We start from the raw sequence: 19,328 nt of genomic DNA, 5'->3' as shown, positions 1-19,328 counted from the left end.
TCCCAAGACCTACGTCCATTTGAGAAGCTCTTTGACATTATGTATCAGTTCTTCTGACAGACTGTCCAGGAGTTCACTAATGCTCTGATCCAGGTCTGGGAGGAGGTTCCCCTAAAGACACCATCCGCTGCCTCATAAAGAGTATGCCTAAATATTTTTGGGAGTCCAGACAGTCACCTAGGGGACTTGCATAATATGGAGTCACATTATGAGTTTCCATGATGGAATTCCTGCAAATAGGATCTGCCAGTGGTATAATAATAATATTATTTTTTATATAGCGCTAACATATTCCGCAGCGCAGTTTGCACACATGATCGGTTTAAATTTCTCCTTCGCCTCATTGGGGGACACAGGACCATGTGTGTTATGCTGCAGCCACTAGGAGGACACTAAGCAAATGCACAAAAAAGTTAACTCCTCCGCAGTATACACCCTCTGCTGGCTCTCTCGTGAACCAGTTCTTGCTTAGTGTCTTCAGACCCAGACTTTATTAACGGAAAAAAATGGAAAAATAAAATATTCACGGATTGGACGGGCGACGGGGCCTTTTAAGGTTCCGCTCTCCCAAAAATCTTTAACAGGCGGGAACGCAGAGTGTCTCCTCCCTGTACCCCCTCCTGCAACTTTTACGTCTGTCTGGGGTCTTATAGGGGCGACTGATCCTTAAATGGGCCCGCTCTCCCCACACCAACAACGGACGGGAACATGAGGTGTCACCCTCACGTACCCCCTTCCCGGGGCCAGGCCTTCATCGAAAAGCTGTTCCCTGCAGTGGACCCCAATGTGGCGAAGGAGAAATCCCTGCAGCAGCTATGGCCCCTGCACCACCACTGTCCGAAAGCGGCTGATGCCAGGAGGCAATGGGACCCTCTCCACCTCCCTATCAAAGGGACGGTGGATTGAGGATGAATATAGTGCCACAGACCCCTACAGTAACGTGAGTACCTGGATACAGAAGATGCACTCTGTCCGCAGGGGGAGGAAGGCTCATTCTCTCCCCGTCCAGGGATCCTGTTTGGAGGGCCGGAGCCCAGAGGTCATTAGTGCTCCTCACTTTTCTCTCCTCACCGCCGCCGCTTGTGCGCCCCTCCCCCGTTCCTCGCTGGAGCTGTCCCGCCGCGTCCACTTCGCTGTCCGTGATGGCGCTGGCCGCGACTTGTGCCAGTGCCGACCGGCCATTGAGGCCGTCACCGCTAATTTAGGCCCTGGCTTCTGGCCGTGGTAGGCCAGATCCGGCCCACTCCGCCCCCACTACCTGGCGCCTGCCGGATGGCTTTTCTTCCTGGGACGCTGAACATTGCAGGCTGCATCCCTCGGACAGGGGCCTGACGGCGATGGGGAGTACATTCCTCCAGGAAGCGTACCCGTGCGGCATCCCCTCATCCGCTGGTTCCATATCTCGTTCCCCTTCTCCAGGGGCTTACATAGTTACATAGTTACTAAGGTTGAAGGAAGACTTTAAGTCCATCTAGTTCAACCCATAGCCTAACCTAACTTGCCCTAACATGTTGATCCAGAGGAAGGCAAAAAAACCCATGTGGCAAAGAGTAAGCTCCACCTTGGGGAAAAAAATTCCTTCCCGACTCCACATACGGCAATCAGACTAGTTCCCTGGATCAACGCCCTATCAAGGAATCTAGTGTATATACCCTGTAACATTATACTTTTCCAGAAATGTATCCAGTCCCCTCTTAAATTTAAGTAATGAATCACTCATTACAACCTCATACGGCAGAGAGTTCCATAGTCTCACTGCTCTTACAGTAAAGAATCCGCGTCTGTTATTATGCTTAAACCTTTTTTCCTCCAAACGCAGAGGATGCCCCCTTGTCCCTGTTTCAGGTCTATGATTAAAAAGATAATCAGAAAGGTCTTTGTACTGTCCCCTCATATATTTATACATTAACATAAGATCACCCCTTAGTCTTCGTTTTTCCAAACTAAATAGCCCCAAGTGTAATAACCTATCTTGGTATTGCAGACCCCCCAGTCCTCTAATAACCTTGGTCGCTCTTCTCTGCACCCGCTCCAGTTCCGCTATGTCCTTCTTATACCCCGGAGACCAGAACTGTGCACAGTATTCTAAGTGTGGTCGAACTAGTGACTTGTATAGAGGTAAAATTATGTTCTCCTCATGAGCATCTATGCCTCTTTTAATGCATCCCATTATTTTATTTGCCTTTGTAGCAGCTGCCTGACACTGGCCACTGAATATGAGTTTGTCATCCACCCATACACCCAGGTCTTTTTCACTGACTGTGTTGCCCAGAGTTTAAGAATTAAGCACATAATTATACATCTTATTACTTCTACCCAAGTGCATGACCTTACATTTATCCCCATTAAAGCTCATTTGCCATTTATCAGCCCAAGCTTCTAGTTTACATAAATCATCCTGTAATATAAAATTGTCCTCCTCTGTATTGATTACCCTGCAGAGTTTAGTGTCATCTGCAAATATTGAAATTCTACTCTGAATGCCCCCTACAAGGTCATTAATAAATGTTAAAAAGAAGAGGGCCCAATACTGACCCCTGTGGTACGCCACTGCTAACCGCTACCCAGTCAGTGTGTTCCATTAATAACCACCCTTTGTTTCCTATCCCTGAGCCAGATCTCAACCCACTTACACATATTTTCCCCTATCCCCATTATTCTCATTTTATGTATCAACCTTTTGTGTGGCACCGTATCAAAAACTTTTGAAAAGTCCACATACACTACATCTACTGGGTTCCTTTGGTCCAGTCCGGAACTTACCTCTTCATAGAAACTGATCAAATTAGTCTGACATGAACGGTCCCTAGTAAAACCGTGCTAATACTGGGTCATGAGGTTATTCCTCTTCAGATACTCCAGTATAGCATCCCTTAGAATGCCCTCCAGGATTTTACCCACAGTAGAGGTTAAGCTTACTGGCCTATAATTTCCGAGTTCAGTTTTTGTCCCCTTTTTGAATATTGGCACCACATTTGCTATACGCCAGTCCTGTGGTAAAGACCCTGTTATTATGGAGTCTTTAAAGATTAAAAATAATGGTCTATCAATGACTGTACTTAATTCCTGCAGTACTTGAGGGTGTATCCCATCCGGGCCCGGAGATTTGTACATTTTAGTGATTTGTTTTTTTAGACGCCGCCGCTCTTCCTGCTGGGTTAAGCAGGTGACATTTAATGGGGAATTTTTATCACTAGTCATTTTGTCTGCCATGGGACTTTCTTGCGTAAATACTGATGAAAAAAAGTCATTTAGCATATTGGCTTTTTCCTCATCCTCATCCACCATTTCACCCAGACTATTTTTAAGGGGGCCAACACTATCATTTTTTAGTTTCTTACGATTTATGTAGTTAAATAATATTTTGGGATTATTTTTACTCTCTGGCAATGAGTCTCTCTGTCTCAATCTTTGCTGCCTTGATTTGCTTTTTACAGAATTTATTTAATTTTTTGTATTTATTAAATGCCTCCTCACTACCTACTTCCTTTAATTCTCTAAATGCTTTCTTTTTGTAACTTATTGCGCCCCTTACAGCTCTATTTAGCCATATTGGTTTCCTCCTATTCCTAGTATGTTTATTCCCATACGGTATATACTGTGCACAGGTCCTATCCAGGATGTTAATAAACGTCTCCCATTTTCTATGTGTATTTTTGTGTCTCAGGATATCGTCCCATTTAATTGCACCAAGATCCTCTCTCATCCGTTGGGAATTTGCCCTCCTGAAGTTTAGTGTCCTTGTAACCTCTCTATTACACATCTTTTTAAAGGATACATGAAAACGTATTATTTTGTGATCGCTATTTCCCAAGTAACCCCCAACCCTTATATTTGCTATGCGGTCTGGCCTGTTGGTTAATATTAGGTCTAGCAGTGCCCCCTTTCTTGTTGGGTCCTGAACCAGTTGTGAAAGGTAATTCTCTCATAGTTGTCAAAAACCGATTACCTTTGCTGGAACTGCAGGTTTCTGTTCCCCAACCTATTTCAGGGTAGTTGAAGTCCCCCATAATAATGACTTCTCCTTGAGTCGCAGCTTCATCTATTTGCTTTACGAGGATATTCTCCATTGCTTCCATTATTTTTGGAGATTTATAACAAACCCCTATCAGTAATTTATTATTTTTTCCCCCTCCCCTTATCTCCACCCACAGGGATTCTACATTCTCATTAAATTCACCTATATTATCACGCCGGATGGGTTTTAAGGACGATTTTACATATAGACACACCCCACCCCCTCGCTTATCTGTACGGTCATTTCTGAACAGGCTATAGCCCTGCAAGTTAACAGCCCAGTCATGGCTCTCATCCAGCCACGTTTCAGATATCCCCACCATGTCATAATTATGCTCCAACAACATTAGTTCTAATTCGTCCATTTTGTTAGCGAGGCTTCTGGCATTAGTATACATGCACTTGACGTTCCTCTCTGTACCTCTACTCTTTCTTAAATTATTAACTGTTCTAACCCCACCCCCCATGCCACCGCCACCCCCAACTTCCTTATTTGTGCCCAGGTATCTGTCTGCACTATCTTCCCCTCCTATAAATTGAATACCCTCCCCCCAATCCCTAGTTTAAACAATCCTCCAACCTTCTAGCCATTTTCTCCCCCAGCACAGCTGCACCTTCCCCATTGAGGTGCAGTCCATCCCTAGCGTAGAGCCTGTAGCCAACTGAGAAGTCGGCCCAGTTCTGCAGGAACCCAAACCCCTCCTTCCTTCACCAATTCTTGAGCCACTTATTAACCTCCCTAATCTCCTGTTGCCTCTCTGGCGTGGCACGTGGTACAGGCAGTATTTCGGAGAATACCACGTTGGAGGTCCTTGCTTTCAGCTTGCAGCCTAATTCCCTGAAATCATCTTTAAGGACCTTCCACCTACTTCTAACTTTGTCATTTGTGCCATGTGCACCATGACCGCTGGGTCCTCACCAGCCCCTCCCAGTAATCTGTCCACCCGATCAGCAATGTGTCAGACTCTAGCGCCAGGTAGGCAGCACACCGTTCGACGATCCCTGTCTTTGTGACAGATTGCCCTATCTGTTCCCCTAATAGAGTCCCCCACCACCAGCACCTGTCTGGCCTGCCCTGCTCTCCGCTTCTTTGGAAAAAGGGGAATACCTGTCGTCAATCTACATCATCAAAGACTCATGCCTTCACATCCCAATCTTTGAAAGTCATCAAAGATTCCTATGCTTTGTGGTTGGAGACGATCATTTTCAGTTCACCGCTCTGCACGTCGGGCTCGCCACCGCCCCCAGGGTGTTCACAAAAGTCATGTCAGCCGTCATGTCTATCCTACACTCCCGGGGCATGGTGATTCGTCTATATCTAGACGATCTTCTCATCAAAGGTCCAGCTTATCGGGCTTGCAAAGAGAGCGTCTATCACCATCGACACTGTCTCGTCTAGGTTGGCTGGTAAACATGGAGAAATCGTCTCCAGTTCCATCCCAGCGAGTCCCCTTTTTGGGGATGATCTTAGACACTTCCCTAGGGTTGGTAATTCTCCCTCTGGAAAAGATTTCTTCTCAAAACCGGGGAGCCCAATTGCTATCTCTGGGCCGTTCTCACAACTTGCGGTTCGCCATGCAGGTTCTCGGGAAAATGGTGGCATCTATCGAGGCAGTGCCGTTTGCCCAATTTCACTTCCTTCCCCTGCAGCAGGCTTTGATCTCAGCATGGGACAAGAATCCAGCCTCCCTGGGTCGCCGCTTTCGCCTGGCACCCAGAATCAGGCGATCTCTCAGGTGGTGGACTGCAACGTCGTCCTTGGATCAGGAAAGGTCTTTCCTCCTGGTTCACTGGCTGGTAGTGACCCCCGACGCCAGTCTCCTCGGATGGGGAATAATATTTCGTCACCACACGGCTCAGGGTCGTTGGTCCGCTCAGGAAGCCACCTTCCGATCAACATCCTAGAGATCTGAGCGATAACGCTGGCTCTTCAGCACTTCCATCACCTCTTGGTGGGACGTCCCGTCCGGATCCAATCGGACAACTCTACGGCTGGGGTGTACATCAATCGCCAGGGAGGCATGCGCAGCAGAAGAGCGATGACCGAGGTTTCACACATTCTACAATGGGCCGAGACAAATCAATCGCTCATCTCCGCAGTCACATTCTTGGGGTAGAGAATTGGGCGGCGGACTCTCTCTGCCGCCAGGGTATAGCCTCAGGAGAGTGGTCTCTTCACCCGGAAGTCTTTTACAGGATTTGCCAGCGTTTCGGCACTCCAGATGTGGACCTCATGGGGTCTCCAGGCTGAATGCCAAGGTTCCAGCATTTGTAGCCCGATCCCGTGATCCGTTAGCCATCGGCTCGGATGCCCTAGTACTCCCATGGAGCCAATTTTGTCTCCCATACATCTTTCCGCCTCTTCCACTGATCCCAAGGGTTATCTGAAAAATCAAAGTGAAAGGTGTTCCGGTGATCCTTGTTGCTCCGGACTGGCCTTGCCGAGTTTGGTACGCGGAGCTAATGCATCTCGTCGCCGATGTTCCCTTGAGGTTACCGGAACTCCGGGCCTTCTCTCCCAGGACCCATTTGTCACCAGAACTCGAGAGTTCAGAGTTTAATGGCCTGGCGATTGAATCCTGGATTCTAGCCCAAGCCGGGTTCTCCCATCAAGAGGCATCTACCATGATCAATGCTAGGAAGCCTGTTTCTGTGCTTATTTGCCATCGTGTTTGGAGAGCTTTTTTCGCATGGTGTAAAGATAAGGGTCTTTCTCAGTTTGGTGTTTTCCATCCCCTCCTTTCTGGAGTTTCTCCAAGCAGGTCTGCATTCAGGCTTGGCGCTGGCCTCTCTCTCAAGGGCCACATTTCGGCCTTCTCCGTCCTTTCAAAGCGTCTGAAAGCTTCCAAGCCTCAGGTTAGGACCTTCATGCAAGGAGTTTCACATCTTGTCCCTCCGTACAAGATGCCTTTAGAACCTTGGGACCTTATCTTGGTCCTCAGTGCTTTTACAAGAGACTCCCTTCGAGCCATTATAGGATGTTTCCCTCTCTCTCCTTTCATGGAAAGTTGCCTTTCTGGTGGCCATAACATCCATCAGACGGGTTTCGGAACTGGCGGCCTTGTCTTGCAAACCTCCATTTTTGATTTTTGCATCAGGACAAGGTGGTGCTCAGGACGTCCCCGTCCTTCTTGCCTAAAGTCATCTCATCTTTTCATCTGAATGAAGACCTTGTCCTGCCCTCGTTCTGTCCGGCTCCAGTCCATCGTACTGAGAAAGCCCTTCACACTCTGGACTTGGTGAGGGCTCTCAGAGTACATTTCCAGGACGGCAAGTTTTTGCAAAGCTGATGCCCTTTTTGTGCTTCCGGATGGTCACAAAAAGGGGTTACCTGCCTCGAAGGCCACAATGGCCAGATGGCTTCTTTCAGCGATTCAAGAAGCTTACCGTGTCCTAGGCCAGCCTATCCCCCTGGGGATTAAGGCACACTCCACTCGGTCAGTGGGGACCTCCTGGGCCATTCGGCACTAGGCATCCGCACAGCAAGTGTGCAAGGCTGCTACTTGGTCCAGTCTTCACACGTTCGCTAAATATTACAACATTCATGTTCAAGCCTCCTCAGATGCGGCTGTCAGCAGACAGACAGATTCTGCAATCGGCAGTTTAGCATTTGTAGGCCTCATTTAATCACTTAATTCTTTCAGCATTGGGTGCGTGAGATTTCACCTGTTGTGACGTTTTCCCACCCAGGGACTGCTTTAGGACGTCCCATGGTCCTGTGTCCCCCAATGAGGCGAAGGAGAAACAGGGATTTGTGTACTCACCGTAAAATCCTTTTCTCTGAACCAATCATTGGGGGATACGGCACCCACCCTGTTAGCCCGTTGGCTTGTAGTCTTTATTGGTTTTGACATATTGCAATTCTGTTTGTGAAGTCCTATTACTTTGGCACCGAACTGGTTCACGAGAGCCAGCAAAGGGTGTATACTGTGGAGGAGGAGTTTTTGTGTATTTGCTTAGTGTCCTCCTAGTGGTAGCAGCAGAACACCCATGGTCCTGTGTCCCCCAACGATTGGCTCGGAAAAAAGGATTTTACGGTGATTACACAAAAATCCCTGTTTTTTACTTTAAGGGGAAGCAGCCGTGCATTAGGCTTGAGATTTTGCAGAGGCCCAAGGATGGAGGGGGATTGGCGCTTCTGAACCCTTGGTTCTACTATTTAGCTGCTCAGGGCCAACGGATGAGGGGGTGGAGGGAAGTAGCTGGCATGGTTTGAGCACAAAAGTTGTTGGTTCAGTTGCTTGAGATGGACCCATTGGTTCAGGGGCTGGAGGCAGGTAGTTTTAGGAGGTTGGGATTTATTCCCCACGTTAGCGCTGATACATTAAGTTTGGGAGGCAATAAAGACTAGGGGATTGGAGAATTTGACAAATTTTTTCCCCGATATGGCAAAATGAAACATTGCTGGAGTTTGATAAAATGGGGGAATTTAAAAATTGGACGAGGCTGGGAATACAGTACGTGGTTCAGATACAGGACAGCCAGGGACTAGTGTCTTTTGAAAAGTTACAGGGAGACTATGGGCTACCGTAGGTCTGTAGGTCCCAGTGTGGACAGCTTAGACATGCATATGGAAGCAAGACTGTTAATTTGGAGAGCCATAAAGATATACTGGTGGACTAGGTTTGCGCAAAGTGGGGAACAAAATGGGTGGTGTCAGTCCTTTTTTATAAGGATTTACTGTATACCTTCTTAAATCATTATGCGATTAAAGACTCTCGGAGATATATGTTCTTCATAGAGTATATAGGACTCCAGAACTGCTGTATAGAGCGGGTCCGAGACAGGCTTCTGAGTGTTCCCGTTGCCAGGCTGAAGGGGCAGGGATCCTCCATATCCTATGGCAGTGTCAAAGGCTGGACCCATATTGGATAACAGTGGTTAATGCCATTTGAGGGAGCGTATAGCTGTAGGATTGAGAGGGATCCTGTGGTGTGTATTCTGATATACGTGGAGGAGATTCGGGTACATAATAAATATAAGGTGGCAATAGATTACTATATATTGCGCGGAAACTAATCGCCAGGTACTGAATAAATGATGAACCGCCGACACTGAGAGAATTTCTTAGACAATCTGATTCTATTGTGAACATAGAGAAGAGTATTCATGTTAAAAGAAAAGGGGGGGGGAGAGGAAAACATTTGAGACCCTGTGGACACCTTGGGTGGAGAGAAGATGATCCTGACTGAAGGCTGTATTACTCATTTGCTGTTAATATATGTAATAGGAGGGGAGGGAACGGAAATTTGGCAATATTGAGATTGTCTGTTAAATTTTTATTTAACGAAATTTTTTTTTTAATCTGATTTAAAAAAAAAAAAAAAAAAAAAAAAAAATCCTTTTAATCAGTATAACGGCGCCGACCTGACACTCTGTAGGTTACTGTGCACAATCCTGCTGACTGGTTCCCTTTAATGATGGAAAATATTTTTTGATGGACGCCATGTCCTCAATAGTGGTGGCTACCAACCGGTTCTATCCATGAGAATATCATCTGATTGAAGAGGATTGGTTGGTGCAATGTTTAGACCCAACAGTAATCGGCTGCTTGTCAGGCAACATGCTTCTTAGAAGGGACCATCCAGTTGGGACAACCGTGCTGACATAACTTTATTTTTTGTAGCTGTACTTAAACCAGCATTCTAGAGGTTTTTTTTGGTAAGCTTACCACTGGAGTGGCGCTAATAATCTGAGGTCCCTGACCCTACTTATACTCACCTGCCACCATCTTCACTTTCTATCACCATTGGTCTCCAGCAGTTTGTGAAATGCCAGATCACTTCAGTATTTCAAAGAGCAAGTTGGAGGTCCATCTTAAGTCTGAGACCCTCATTCTAGCTCTCAGACTTGCATTCAAGGCTGTGGAGTCGGAGTCCATTTTGGTGGAGTCGGTGTCATGGAAATTGAGAAGTCGGAGGTTTGGCTAGCGTTACTCCACAGCCCTGCTTGCATTGAGAGTTTGATGTAACTTCCAGCCAGTCAGAAGTTGAGGTCTCAAGATGGCGCAGCGCTGAAAAAAGTGATGCCAGAAGGTGAGTATAAGACCGAGGGCAGGAACTTTATAAATTAGAAGCGCCACTCCAGCGCTAGAGGGGGGAAAAAACGCTGGAGTGCTGCTTTAATTAGAAAACTGTGATCCAGAGAAGAATCTATTAACGCCCCTTTGATTGAAATTTTAAATTTCAATAAGCATTGAAATCCCATCTCTCTCTACAATGCAGTAGAGGCCAAGTTATAAGCTGCCTTTTTTTTTACTGCTAAATACAGTTTAAAATAATAAAATACTCAAAAACAATGTTGAAAGATAGATTTTTTTCATTTGAGTAGATTATTTAATCATTTATTCCAACCTAAACTTAATTTTTTTATTTTTCCCCTTTTTTAGAATGGTACGCTAAAGATCATAGACCGAAAAAAACATATATTTAAATTGGCCCAAGGTGAATATATTGCTCCAGAAAAAATTGAGAATATCTACACAAGGAGTGAAGCTGTGGTACAGATCTTTGTTTATGGAGAGAGTTTGCAGGTAACTAGAACTTATCAGCATGAGGTGTTGTGGGGTGGAAACTGTGTATTTTATTACTCCTCTCCTCTCCTCGCCTCTCCAGGCTTTCCTTGTGGCCATTGTGATTCCGGATCCGGATAATGTTCTCAACTGGGCAAAAAAGAGAAAATTTGAAGGTCCATATGAGGATCTATGCAAGAATAAGGTAAGTGGTGTACTCACTTCCTTAAAGGCTTTATACGGAAAAAGTGTGCTTCATTACCTGGACTTCTCTGCCCCACAAGAAAAAGGAAAAAAAAAATCGTATCGCAGGTCATCTCTGGTATTGTAGATCATTTCTATGGAATTGATTGAACCAGGACTGCATTCAAGTCGATGGGAATTATCTAGAATCCTAGAGATGGTCTACAACTTTTTTTTTATTTTTTTCTCTTCATGGGGTTTTCTTCATTTTAAAGGCATCCCTCATGTAACTATCCTTAGAAGTGGTCAGTTTATTTTAGCATTCCCTTCCGAAAAATTGTCCAGAGCCGAATGTTGATATAGCATGAATACTCCTTACAGATTGGATATATAATATATTTTATTGAATAACTATATAAAGAGCCCTTGAACTTCCTAACATCATTGCCCTAACCAGATAACTTCAGAATATCTACTTGTACGTTTCTTAATTCACAGGACTTTAAAAATGCCGTTCTGGAAGATTTACTGAGACTGGGAAAAGAAGCTGGTTTGAAAACTTTTGAACAAGTAAGAGTTGCTGGGGTCACCTCCGGTGGTCCACATGTACATTAGCAGCAGTAGACTGACTCTGACCCTACCCTGACAAGACACTTTTAAAGCTTGGGGCGAGATGGGGAAATAGCAGCTTTTCATGGTTGAGACTGTTATATTTTTCCATCCAGGCTCTGACCACGGGAGGTAAAGCTATGGAAACAGCAGCGTGCGGCTGAGCAACACTGCATCATTTACATAAAAATAATTGCCAATATATTGGATTTATTTACATCGTGTTTTTTTCCCAATATATGTTAAAATGTACCATTTTTAATATAATCCTCTATTTAAACACACAAGACCTCACTGCATTCTTCACACCAGCCACAAAGCCTAATATTTTGACTCGTACTTCCTGTTCTTTCATGAGGTCACATGAACATATGCAGGAATAGTGGCTCTGACCCTAGTGACTTCAATATAATTGGAAATGACACTCGGCTCAAACTGTTAGTGTGTTGAGTATCATTTGATTCTCTCGCGTGAGACTCGCCTCGCTGGTGCGAAGATGGGAGAAGGTAATTTCTCCATTTTCTTTGTCTCTTAACATCGGACTGCACTCAGATGACATCTGAGAGCAGTCTGAAGTTTCACATGAACCCATAATCTTGAATGGGTGAGTGCTATCTGATTATTGCAGCCACTCACAGCATACTGCAATTGTCTTCTCATGCCAAGTCTGCATGAGAAAATAATCGCAGATTTGCACTGCCCCATAAAACATTGGCTAACACTCGGCCGTGTTATACGCCAGTATGAGCATACCCTAATACCTAGCGTAGTGGCCAAGTGTAAAAATTGCACAATTTGACAGAACATCTATTTTATTTTTTCCTTCACCCATCACGCTACACGTGAGCGGGATCTGCCCACCAAGCACGTGAAACCTAGTGAAATAAAAGGGTGGTACTTCTCTCCTGCATCAGTTGGTTTCCTGTCCAGCATTAGGTTCCCATCAAGAAGCAGGGCGGTTAAAGGAAGCAAGAAAGCGCTTGCCCAGGCCCGTCCCAGCTTCTGTAAGAGTGTCTGCAATGCCAGCTTTCAGGTCCTGGAAGCGCCGTCAAGTGCGAGCTCACGTGTACGGGCGGCGGTGACGGTTGCTCAGCATGTCTCCAGCCACACCGTTCTGTGAGAGCCTCAACAGCGTTCACCCAGAGGGGGCAGCCGACCCGTCAGAGGAGCAGAGTTACTCTGGACTCCTCCTTGTCCAAAGAGGATAATTTGTTTCCCCGAACAGCCTCTAAATCTGGGAAGGCCTAAAGATGCCAGCATGAAAAGAAATAACCGAGAATGTGCACTGTGTAAAATCCCTCTAAGGGTATGTGCCCACGCGGCGTCCTGGTGTGCGGATTTTTCCGCACTGATTTTAGATAAATCCGCAGGGCAAAATCACTGCATTTTTCCTGTGGATTTTCCGCGTTTTTTGTGCGGATTCTACTGCGGTTCTACACCTGCGGTATTTTAATATGGAGCAGGTGTTAAACCGCTGCGGATTCCGCACAAAGGATTGACATGCTGCGGAAAATAAACCGCAGCGTTTCCGCACATTTTTTTTTTTTCCGCAGCATGTGCACAGCGGTTTTTGTTTTCCATAGGTTAACAACACTGCGGATCCGCAGTAAAAACTGCAACGTGTGCACATACCCTAAGTCTTTTTGGCCTGAATACAGAAACCTATTGGTGAGGAAGCCTCTGACTTTCACTCAAATCAGAGCGGAGGTGGAATGTGCCCTTAAATATTTATTAATAGAAAGGAAGTTCCTCGGAGTCTGATATTTTTCAAGTTTTAGAAGGGAAATATGAATATGGATCTTCCTCGTCTTCAGACAGTGACATAAAAGGAAGAACCTGTTTTCTGATAGGAGATCCACACAAATTTGTTTAAGCCGTTAGGGCAATGATGGGCCTTAACCCCTTCACCCACGGAGCTTTTTTCGTTTTAGTTTTTCGCTCACCTTATCTCCTGAGCAAAACTTTTTTTTTTTTTTTTAATTTTATTGTGGTCGTGTGAGGGCTTATTTTTTGCGGGACGAGTTGTACATTTGAACAATACCATTGGTTGTACCATGTCGTATAACAGAAAACGGGGAAAAAAATTTCAAGTGCTATGAAATTGCAAAATAAGTGCAATCCCACACTTGTTTTTTGTTTGGCTTTTTTGCTAGGTTCATTAAATGCTACAACTGACCTGCCATTATGATTATCCAGGTCATTACGAGTTCATAGACACCAAACATGACTAGGTTCTCTTTTATCTACCGTAAGTGGTAAAACAAAATTCCAAAGTTTGCTTTAACCCCTTCCCGACCCATGACGCCACGTAGGCGTCATGAAAGTCGGTGCCAATCCGACCTGTGACACCTATGTGGCGTCATGGAAAGATTGCGTCCCTGCAGATCCGGTGAAAGGGTTAACTCCAATTTCACCCGATCTGCAGGGACAGGGGGAGTGGTGTAGTACAGCCCAGGTGGGGTGGCTTCACCCACCCGTGGCTACAATCACTCTGATTGGCAGTTTCACTTCCAACAGCCAATCAGAGCGATTTGTAATATTTCACCTGGCAATTTGTAATATTTAAACTGGTGAAATATTACATTCCAGCCATGGCCGATGCTACAATATCATCGGCCATGGCTGGAAACACTGGTCTCTCCTCCACCCCCCCCCCCAGTCCTCCGATCAGTCCTGTACACTGCTCCACTCCCCTCCGTCCTCCTGTCTGCTCCACCCATGCTCCAATCCAACCCCCCCCCCTGTGCTCCCTTCCCCCCCACCCCATCATACTTACCGAGCCTCCCGGGATCCGTCCGTCCGCAGTGCGCCCTTCGAATCTGGGGTTAGAACTAGGGTTGGGGTTAGGGTTTCGGTATGTGCACACATATTCTGGTCCTCTGCGGATTTTTCCGCAGCGGTTTAGCTGTGCGGATTTATCAAATCCACTGGCGGATTTACCGTGTTTTTTCTGCGCATTTCACTGCGGTTTTACAACTGCGATTTTCTATTGGAGCAGTTGTAAAACCGCTGCGGAATCCGCAGAAAGAAGTGACATGCTGTGGAATGTAAACCGCTGCATTTCCGTGCAGTTTTTCTGCAGCATGTGCACAGCGATTTTTGTTTGAACTGTAAACTCATGGGAAACTGCTGCGGATCCACAGTGTTTTCCGCAGTGTGTGCGGGCTATGTGCGGATTTGGCTGCGGATCCGCAGCGGATTGGCCGCTGCGGATTCGCAGCGGATTGGCCACTGCGGATTCGCAGCAGTGTTCCATCAAGTTTACAGTACCATGTAAACCTATGGAAAACCAAATCCGCTGTGCCCATGGTGCGGAAAATACCGTGCGGAAACGCTGCGTTGTATTTTTCGCTGCATGTCAATTCTTTGTGCGGATTGTGATAGGAATCCGCAGGTGAAATCCGCACAAAAAAACACTGGAAATCCGCGGTAAATCCGCAGGTAAAACGCAGTGCCTTTTACCCTTGGATTTTTCAAAAATGGTGCTGAAAAATCTCACACGAATCCGCAACGTGGGCACATAGCCTTAGGGTTAGGGTTGGAATTAGGGTTGTGGTTAGGGTTGTGGTTAGGGGTGTGTTGGGGTTAGGGTTGTGGCTAGGGGTGTGTTGGGGTTAGGGTTGTGATTAGGGTTATGGCTACAGTTGGGATTAGGGTTAGGGGTGTGTTGTGGTTAGTGTTGGAGGTAGAATTGAGGGGTTTCCACTGTTTAGGCACATCAGGGGTCTCCAAACGCAACATGGCGCCACCATTGATTCCAGCCAATCTCGTATTCAAAAAGTCAAATGGTGCTCCCTCACTTCCGAGCCCCGGCGTGTGCCCAAACAGTGGTTTACCCCCACATATGGGGTACCAGCATACTCAGGAGACATTCGACCCCAGTAATTGTTGCGCAGTTTGTCCTGTTACCCTTGGGAAAATAAAAAATTGTGGGCTAAAAAAATAATTTTTGAGAGAAATTTTTTTTTTTTTTTATTTTCATGGCTCTGCGTTATAAACTTCTGTGAAGCAGTTGGGGGTTCAAAGTGCTCACCACACATCTAGATTAGTTCCTTTCTGGGTCTAGTTTCCAAAATGGGGTCACTTGTGGGGGAGCTCCAATGTTTAGGCACACAGGGGCTCTCCAAACGCGACATGGTGTCCGCTAACAATTGGAGCTAATTTTCCATTCAAAAAGTCAAATGGCGTGCCTTCCCTTCCGAGCCCTGCCGTGTGCCCAAACAGTGGTTTACCCCCACATGTGAAGTATCGGTGTACTCAGGAGAAATTGCCCAACAAATTTTAGGATCCATTTTATCCTGTTGCCCATGTGAAAATGAAAAAATTGAGGCTAAAAGAATTTTTTTTGTGAAAAAAAAGTACTTTATTCATTTCTACGGATCAATTTGTGAAGCACCTGGGGGTTCAAAGTGCTCACTATGCATCTAGATAAGTTCCTTGGGGCGTCTAGTTTCCAAAATGGGGTCACTTGTGGGGGAGCTCCAATGTTTAGACACACAGGGGCTCTCCAAACGTGACATGGTGTCCGCTAAAGAGTGGAGCCAATTTTTCATTCAAAAAGTCAAATGGCGCTCCTTCCCTTCCAAGCCCTGCCGTGCGCCCAAACAGTGGTTTACCCCCACATATGAGGTATCGGTGTACTCAGGACAAATTGGACAACAACTTTCGTGGTTCAGTTTCTCCTTTTAAAATCGGGAAAATTAAAAAATTGTTGCTAAAAGATAATTTTTGTGACTAAAAAGTTAAATGTTCATTTTTCCTTCCATGTTGCTTCTGCTGCTGTGAAGCACCTGAAGGGTTAATAAACTTCTTGAATGTGGTTTTGTGCACCTTGAGGGGTGCAGTTTTTAGAATGGTGTCACTTTTGGGTATTTTCAGCCATGTAGACCCCTCAAACTGACTTCAAATGTGAGGTGGTCCCTAAAAAAAAAAAAATGGTTTTGTAAATTTCGTTGTAAAAATGAGAAATCGCTGGTCAAATTTTAACACTTATAACGTCCTAGCAAAAAAAAAACATTTTGTTTCCAAAATTGTGCTGATGTAAAGGTGGTTCCACATTTGCGGTTTTTTTTTTTTTTTGCGGTAAAAAACGCAAAAAAAAACATGCGTTTTTTTTCCCTATACTTAACATTAAAAACGCATGCGTTTTTTTCTCTGCATGCGTTTTGTTGCAGAAATGCAACATGTTGTAATTTTAGCGGCATTTAGCGGCGTTTTTTTTGCCACAAAAAAAAAACGCATGCGTTTTTTCGCGGTAAAACCTATTGATGTCTATGTAAACGCATGCGTTTTTAAGCACATGCGTTTGCATGCGTTTTTATAGAAAAACACAAGAATACACACTTACAAACTGTAACACAAACTGTAACACAAACTGTAACACAAACTGTAACACAAACTGTAACACAAACTGTAACACAAACTGTAACACAAACTGTAACACAAACTGTAACCCTAGGGATCCTAACCCTTAGGGTTGGGGTTAGAGTTTGTGTTAGGGTTAGGATCCCTAGGGTTAGGCTTTGGGTTAGGATCCCTAGGGTTAGGTTTTGGGTTAGGATCCCTAGGGTTAGGCTTTGGGTTAGGATCCCTAGGGTTAGGGTTTGGGTTAGGATCCCTAAGGTTAGGGTTTGGGTTAGGATTCCTAGGGTTAGGGTTTGGGTTAGGATCCCTAGGGGTTACTAGGGATCCTAACCCTAAGTATTTATGTTTATAGTGGGTTTTCTAGTTGATTTTGATGATTGGCAGCTGTCACACACTTCTCATTATGCGTTTCAAAAACGCAAACGCAGGGAAAAACGCGTTTAAACGCAAAAACGCATGCTTTTAAACTCGTTTTTGCATCAAATGCGTTTGCGTTAAAAACGCTGCGTTTTAAAACGCAAGTGTGAAACCAGCCTAAAGTAGACATGTGGGAAATGTTATTTAACTATTTTGTGTCACATAACTCTCTGGTTTAACAGAATAAAAATGCAAAATGTGAAAATTGCAAAATTTTCGCCAAATTTCCGTTTTTATCACAAATAAAAGCAGAATTTATTGACCTAAATTTACCACTAACATGAAGCCCAATATGTCACGAAAAAACAATCTCAGAACCGCTAGGATTCGTTGAAGCGTTCCTGAGTTATTACCTCATAAAGGGACACTGGTCAGAATTGCAAAAAACGGCCAGGTCATTAAGGTCAAAATAGGCTGGGTCATGAAGGGGTTAAAAAAAAAAAATTGTACAATTTTCCGAAACCCCTAGCATCTCCATTTTTGATGATCTGGGGTCGGGTGAGGGCTTATTTTTTGCACGCCGAGCTGACTTTTTTAAATTATATCATGTTTGTGCAGATATATTCTTTTGATCACCCGTTGATGCATTTTAATGCAATGTCGCGGCGACCAAAAAAAGTAATTTTGGCGTTTTGATATTTTTTTTCTCGTTACGCCGTTTAGCAATCAGATTAATCCTTTTTTTTTTTTTTTTTTTTTTTTTTTTTTTAATCAGGCGATTCTGAACACTGATGCCAAATGTGAAGGTTTAAGTTTTTATTTTGATTGGGGCGAAAGGGGGTGATTTGAACTTTTTTTTATATAATTTTTTTTTTTTTAATATATATTTCTCCTTCGCCTCATTGGGGGACACAGACCGTGGGTGTATGCTGCTGCCAATAGGAGGCTGACACTAAGTGATACAAAAAAAGTGATCTCCTCCCCTGCAGTATACACCCTCCTGCTGGCTCTCAGCTAACCAGTTCTTGCTTAGTGTCTGTAGGAGGCACATGGGTCTGTTTCAGACCCCAACGTTTTTATTTTATTGTTTACTTTTCTATAAATTTTTATTTTTTAATTAACGGAGTGAAGGGGGCGATGGTTCCTTTCAAGGTTCCGATCTCCCCCGAACCATCAACAGGCGAGCACGGCGAGTATACCTCCTCGTACCCTTTCCTGCGACGTGGGAAGCCATGCCTGAGCTCACTTCAGGGGCAACTGTTCCTTTCATGGTCCCGATCTCCCCACACCAGCAGCAGGCGACCACATGGAGTGTCGCCTCCCTGGAGCCAGGCCTAATGCCGGACAACTGGCCCTGTCCACCCGGACTGAACTCCGTGGCTGTACAGAGGCCCCTCTCTATGGCGTCCGAGCAGCCCCCAGTGTCCCACCACTGTGAAAGCGGATGGCACAAGGAGGCGGACGGTTCCTCTCCACCTCCCTAACAAACGGATGATGGATTGAGGCTTATCCCTGCACCGTCCACGCTGCACAGAACAGCGCTGAAACCCACATCCGCGGCGGCTCCATGCCGGGATGCGCACCAATGGTGAGTGGATCCATCATCAGAGGGATATCCCACATGCTGACAGGCAGCCTCAGCCACTTCCCTGTGGCCCACCTCCCTGAGGTAACGCTCTGGATGGCTGCAAAAATTTAGCCCCTGGCTTCGGCCGATTTGTAGGCCGCATCCTGGAAGTCTTGCCTGGAACTACCTACTGGTGACTTCCGCCGGCTACAGAAATTTAGGCCCCGGCTTAGGCCTATTCAACTGTGGCTCCGCCCCCCAAATTGGCGCTTCTCGCTCTCTGCGAGATTTTATCAACTCTGCAGCTCCCGGTGGCCATCTTGGTCCACCCGGCCAGCTCACACTGGGGTGACAGTATTTTTGCATTAAAGGGGCACATCGACTCTACATCAGTACCCGGGTAAGGAAGTACCTGGTCTTAAAGGCACATGACCAGTATTCCCTGGTCTTAAAGGCATATGGCCAGTATTCCCTGGTCTTAAAGGCGCATGACCAATATTCCCTGGTCTTAAAGGCATATGGCCAGTATTCCCTGGTCTTAAAGGCGCATGACCAGGGTTCCCTGGTCTTAAAGGTGCATGACCAGTATTTCCTGGTCTTAAAGGCGTATGACCAGTATTCCCTGGTCTTAAAGGCGCTTGATCAGTCCGAGGAGCCCTCTGCCGCCGACCCCAGCTTTATCCTCTAGTTCCCCTCAGTGGAATTCTTCACTGACCAATC

The 19,328-nt window shown here is 45.6% G+C and overlaps 1 protein-coding gene across 5 annotated transcripts in view; it reads left to right on the top strand.

The window, feature by feature from the left end:
* ACSL1 (acyl-CoA synthetase long chain family member 1) overlaps positions 1–19,328 on the top strand; it is a 106,601-nt gene that overhangs the window by 76,657 nt on the left and 10,616 nt on the right. For all 5 annotated transcript variants that reach the window (XM_069744314.1, XM_069744317.1, XM_069744315.1 and 2 more), the window contains 3 exons: positions 10,406–10,549; positions 10,632–10,733; positions 11,210–11,281. In XM_069744314.1, coding sequence (XP_069600415.1) covers positions 10,406–10,549; positions 10,632–10,733; positions 11,210–11,281 — 318 coding nt within the window. The remainder of the gene's footprint in view (positions 1–10,405; positions 10,550–10,631; positions 10,734–11,209; positions 11,282–19,328) is intronic.

This window comes from Ranitomeya imitator, chromosome 1, assembly GCF_032444005.1.
Source record: "Ranitomeya imitator isolate aRanImi1 chromosome 1, aRanImi1.pri, whole genome shotgun sequence".
NCBI lineage: Eukaryota > Metazoa > Chordata > Amphibia > Anura > Dendrobatidae > Ranitomeya > Ranitomeya imitator.
Note: the sequence above shows the minus strand (reverse complement) of the source record. Positions and strands in the feature narration are given on the sequence as shown.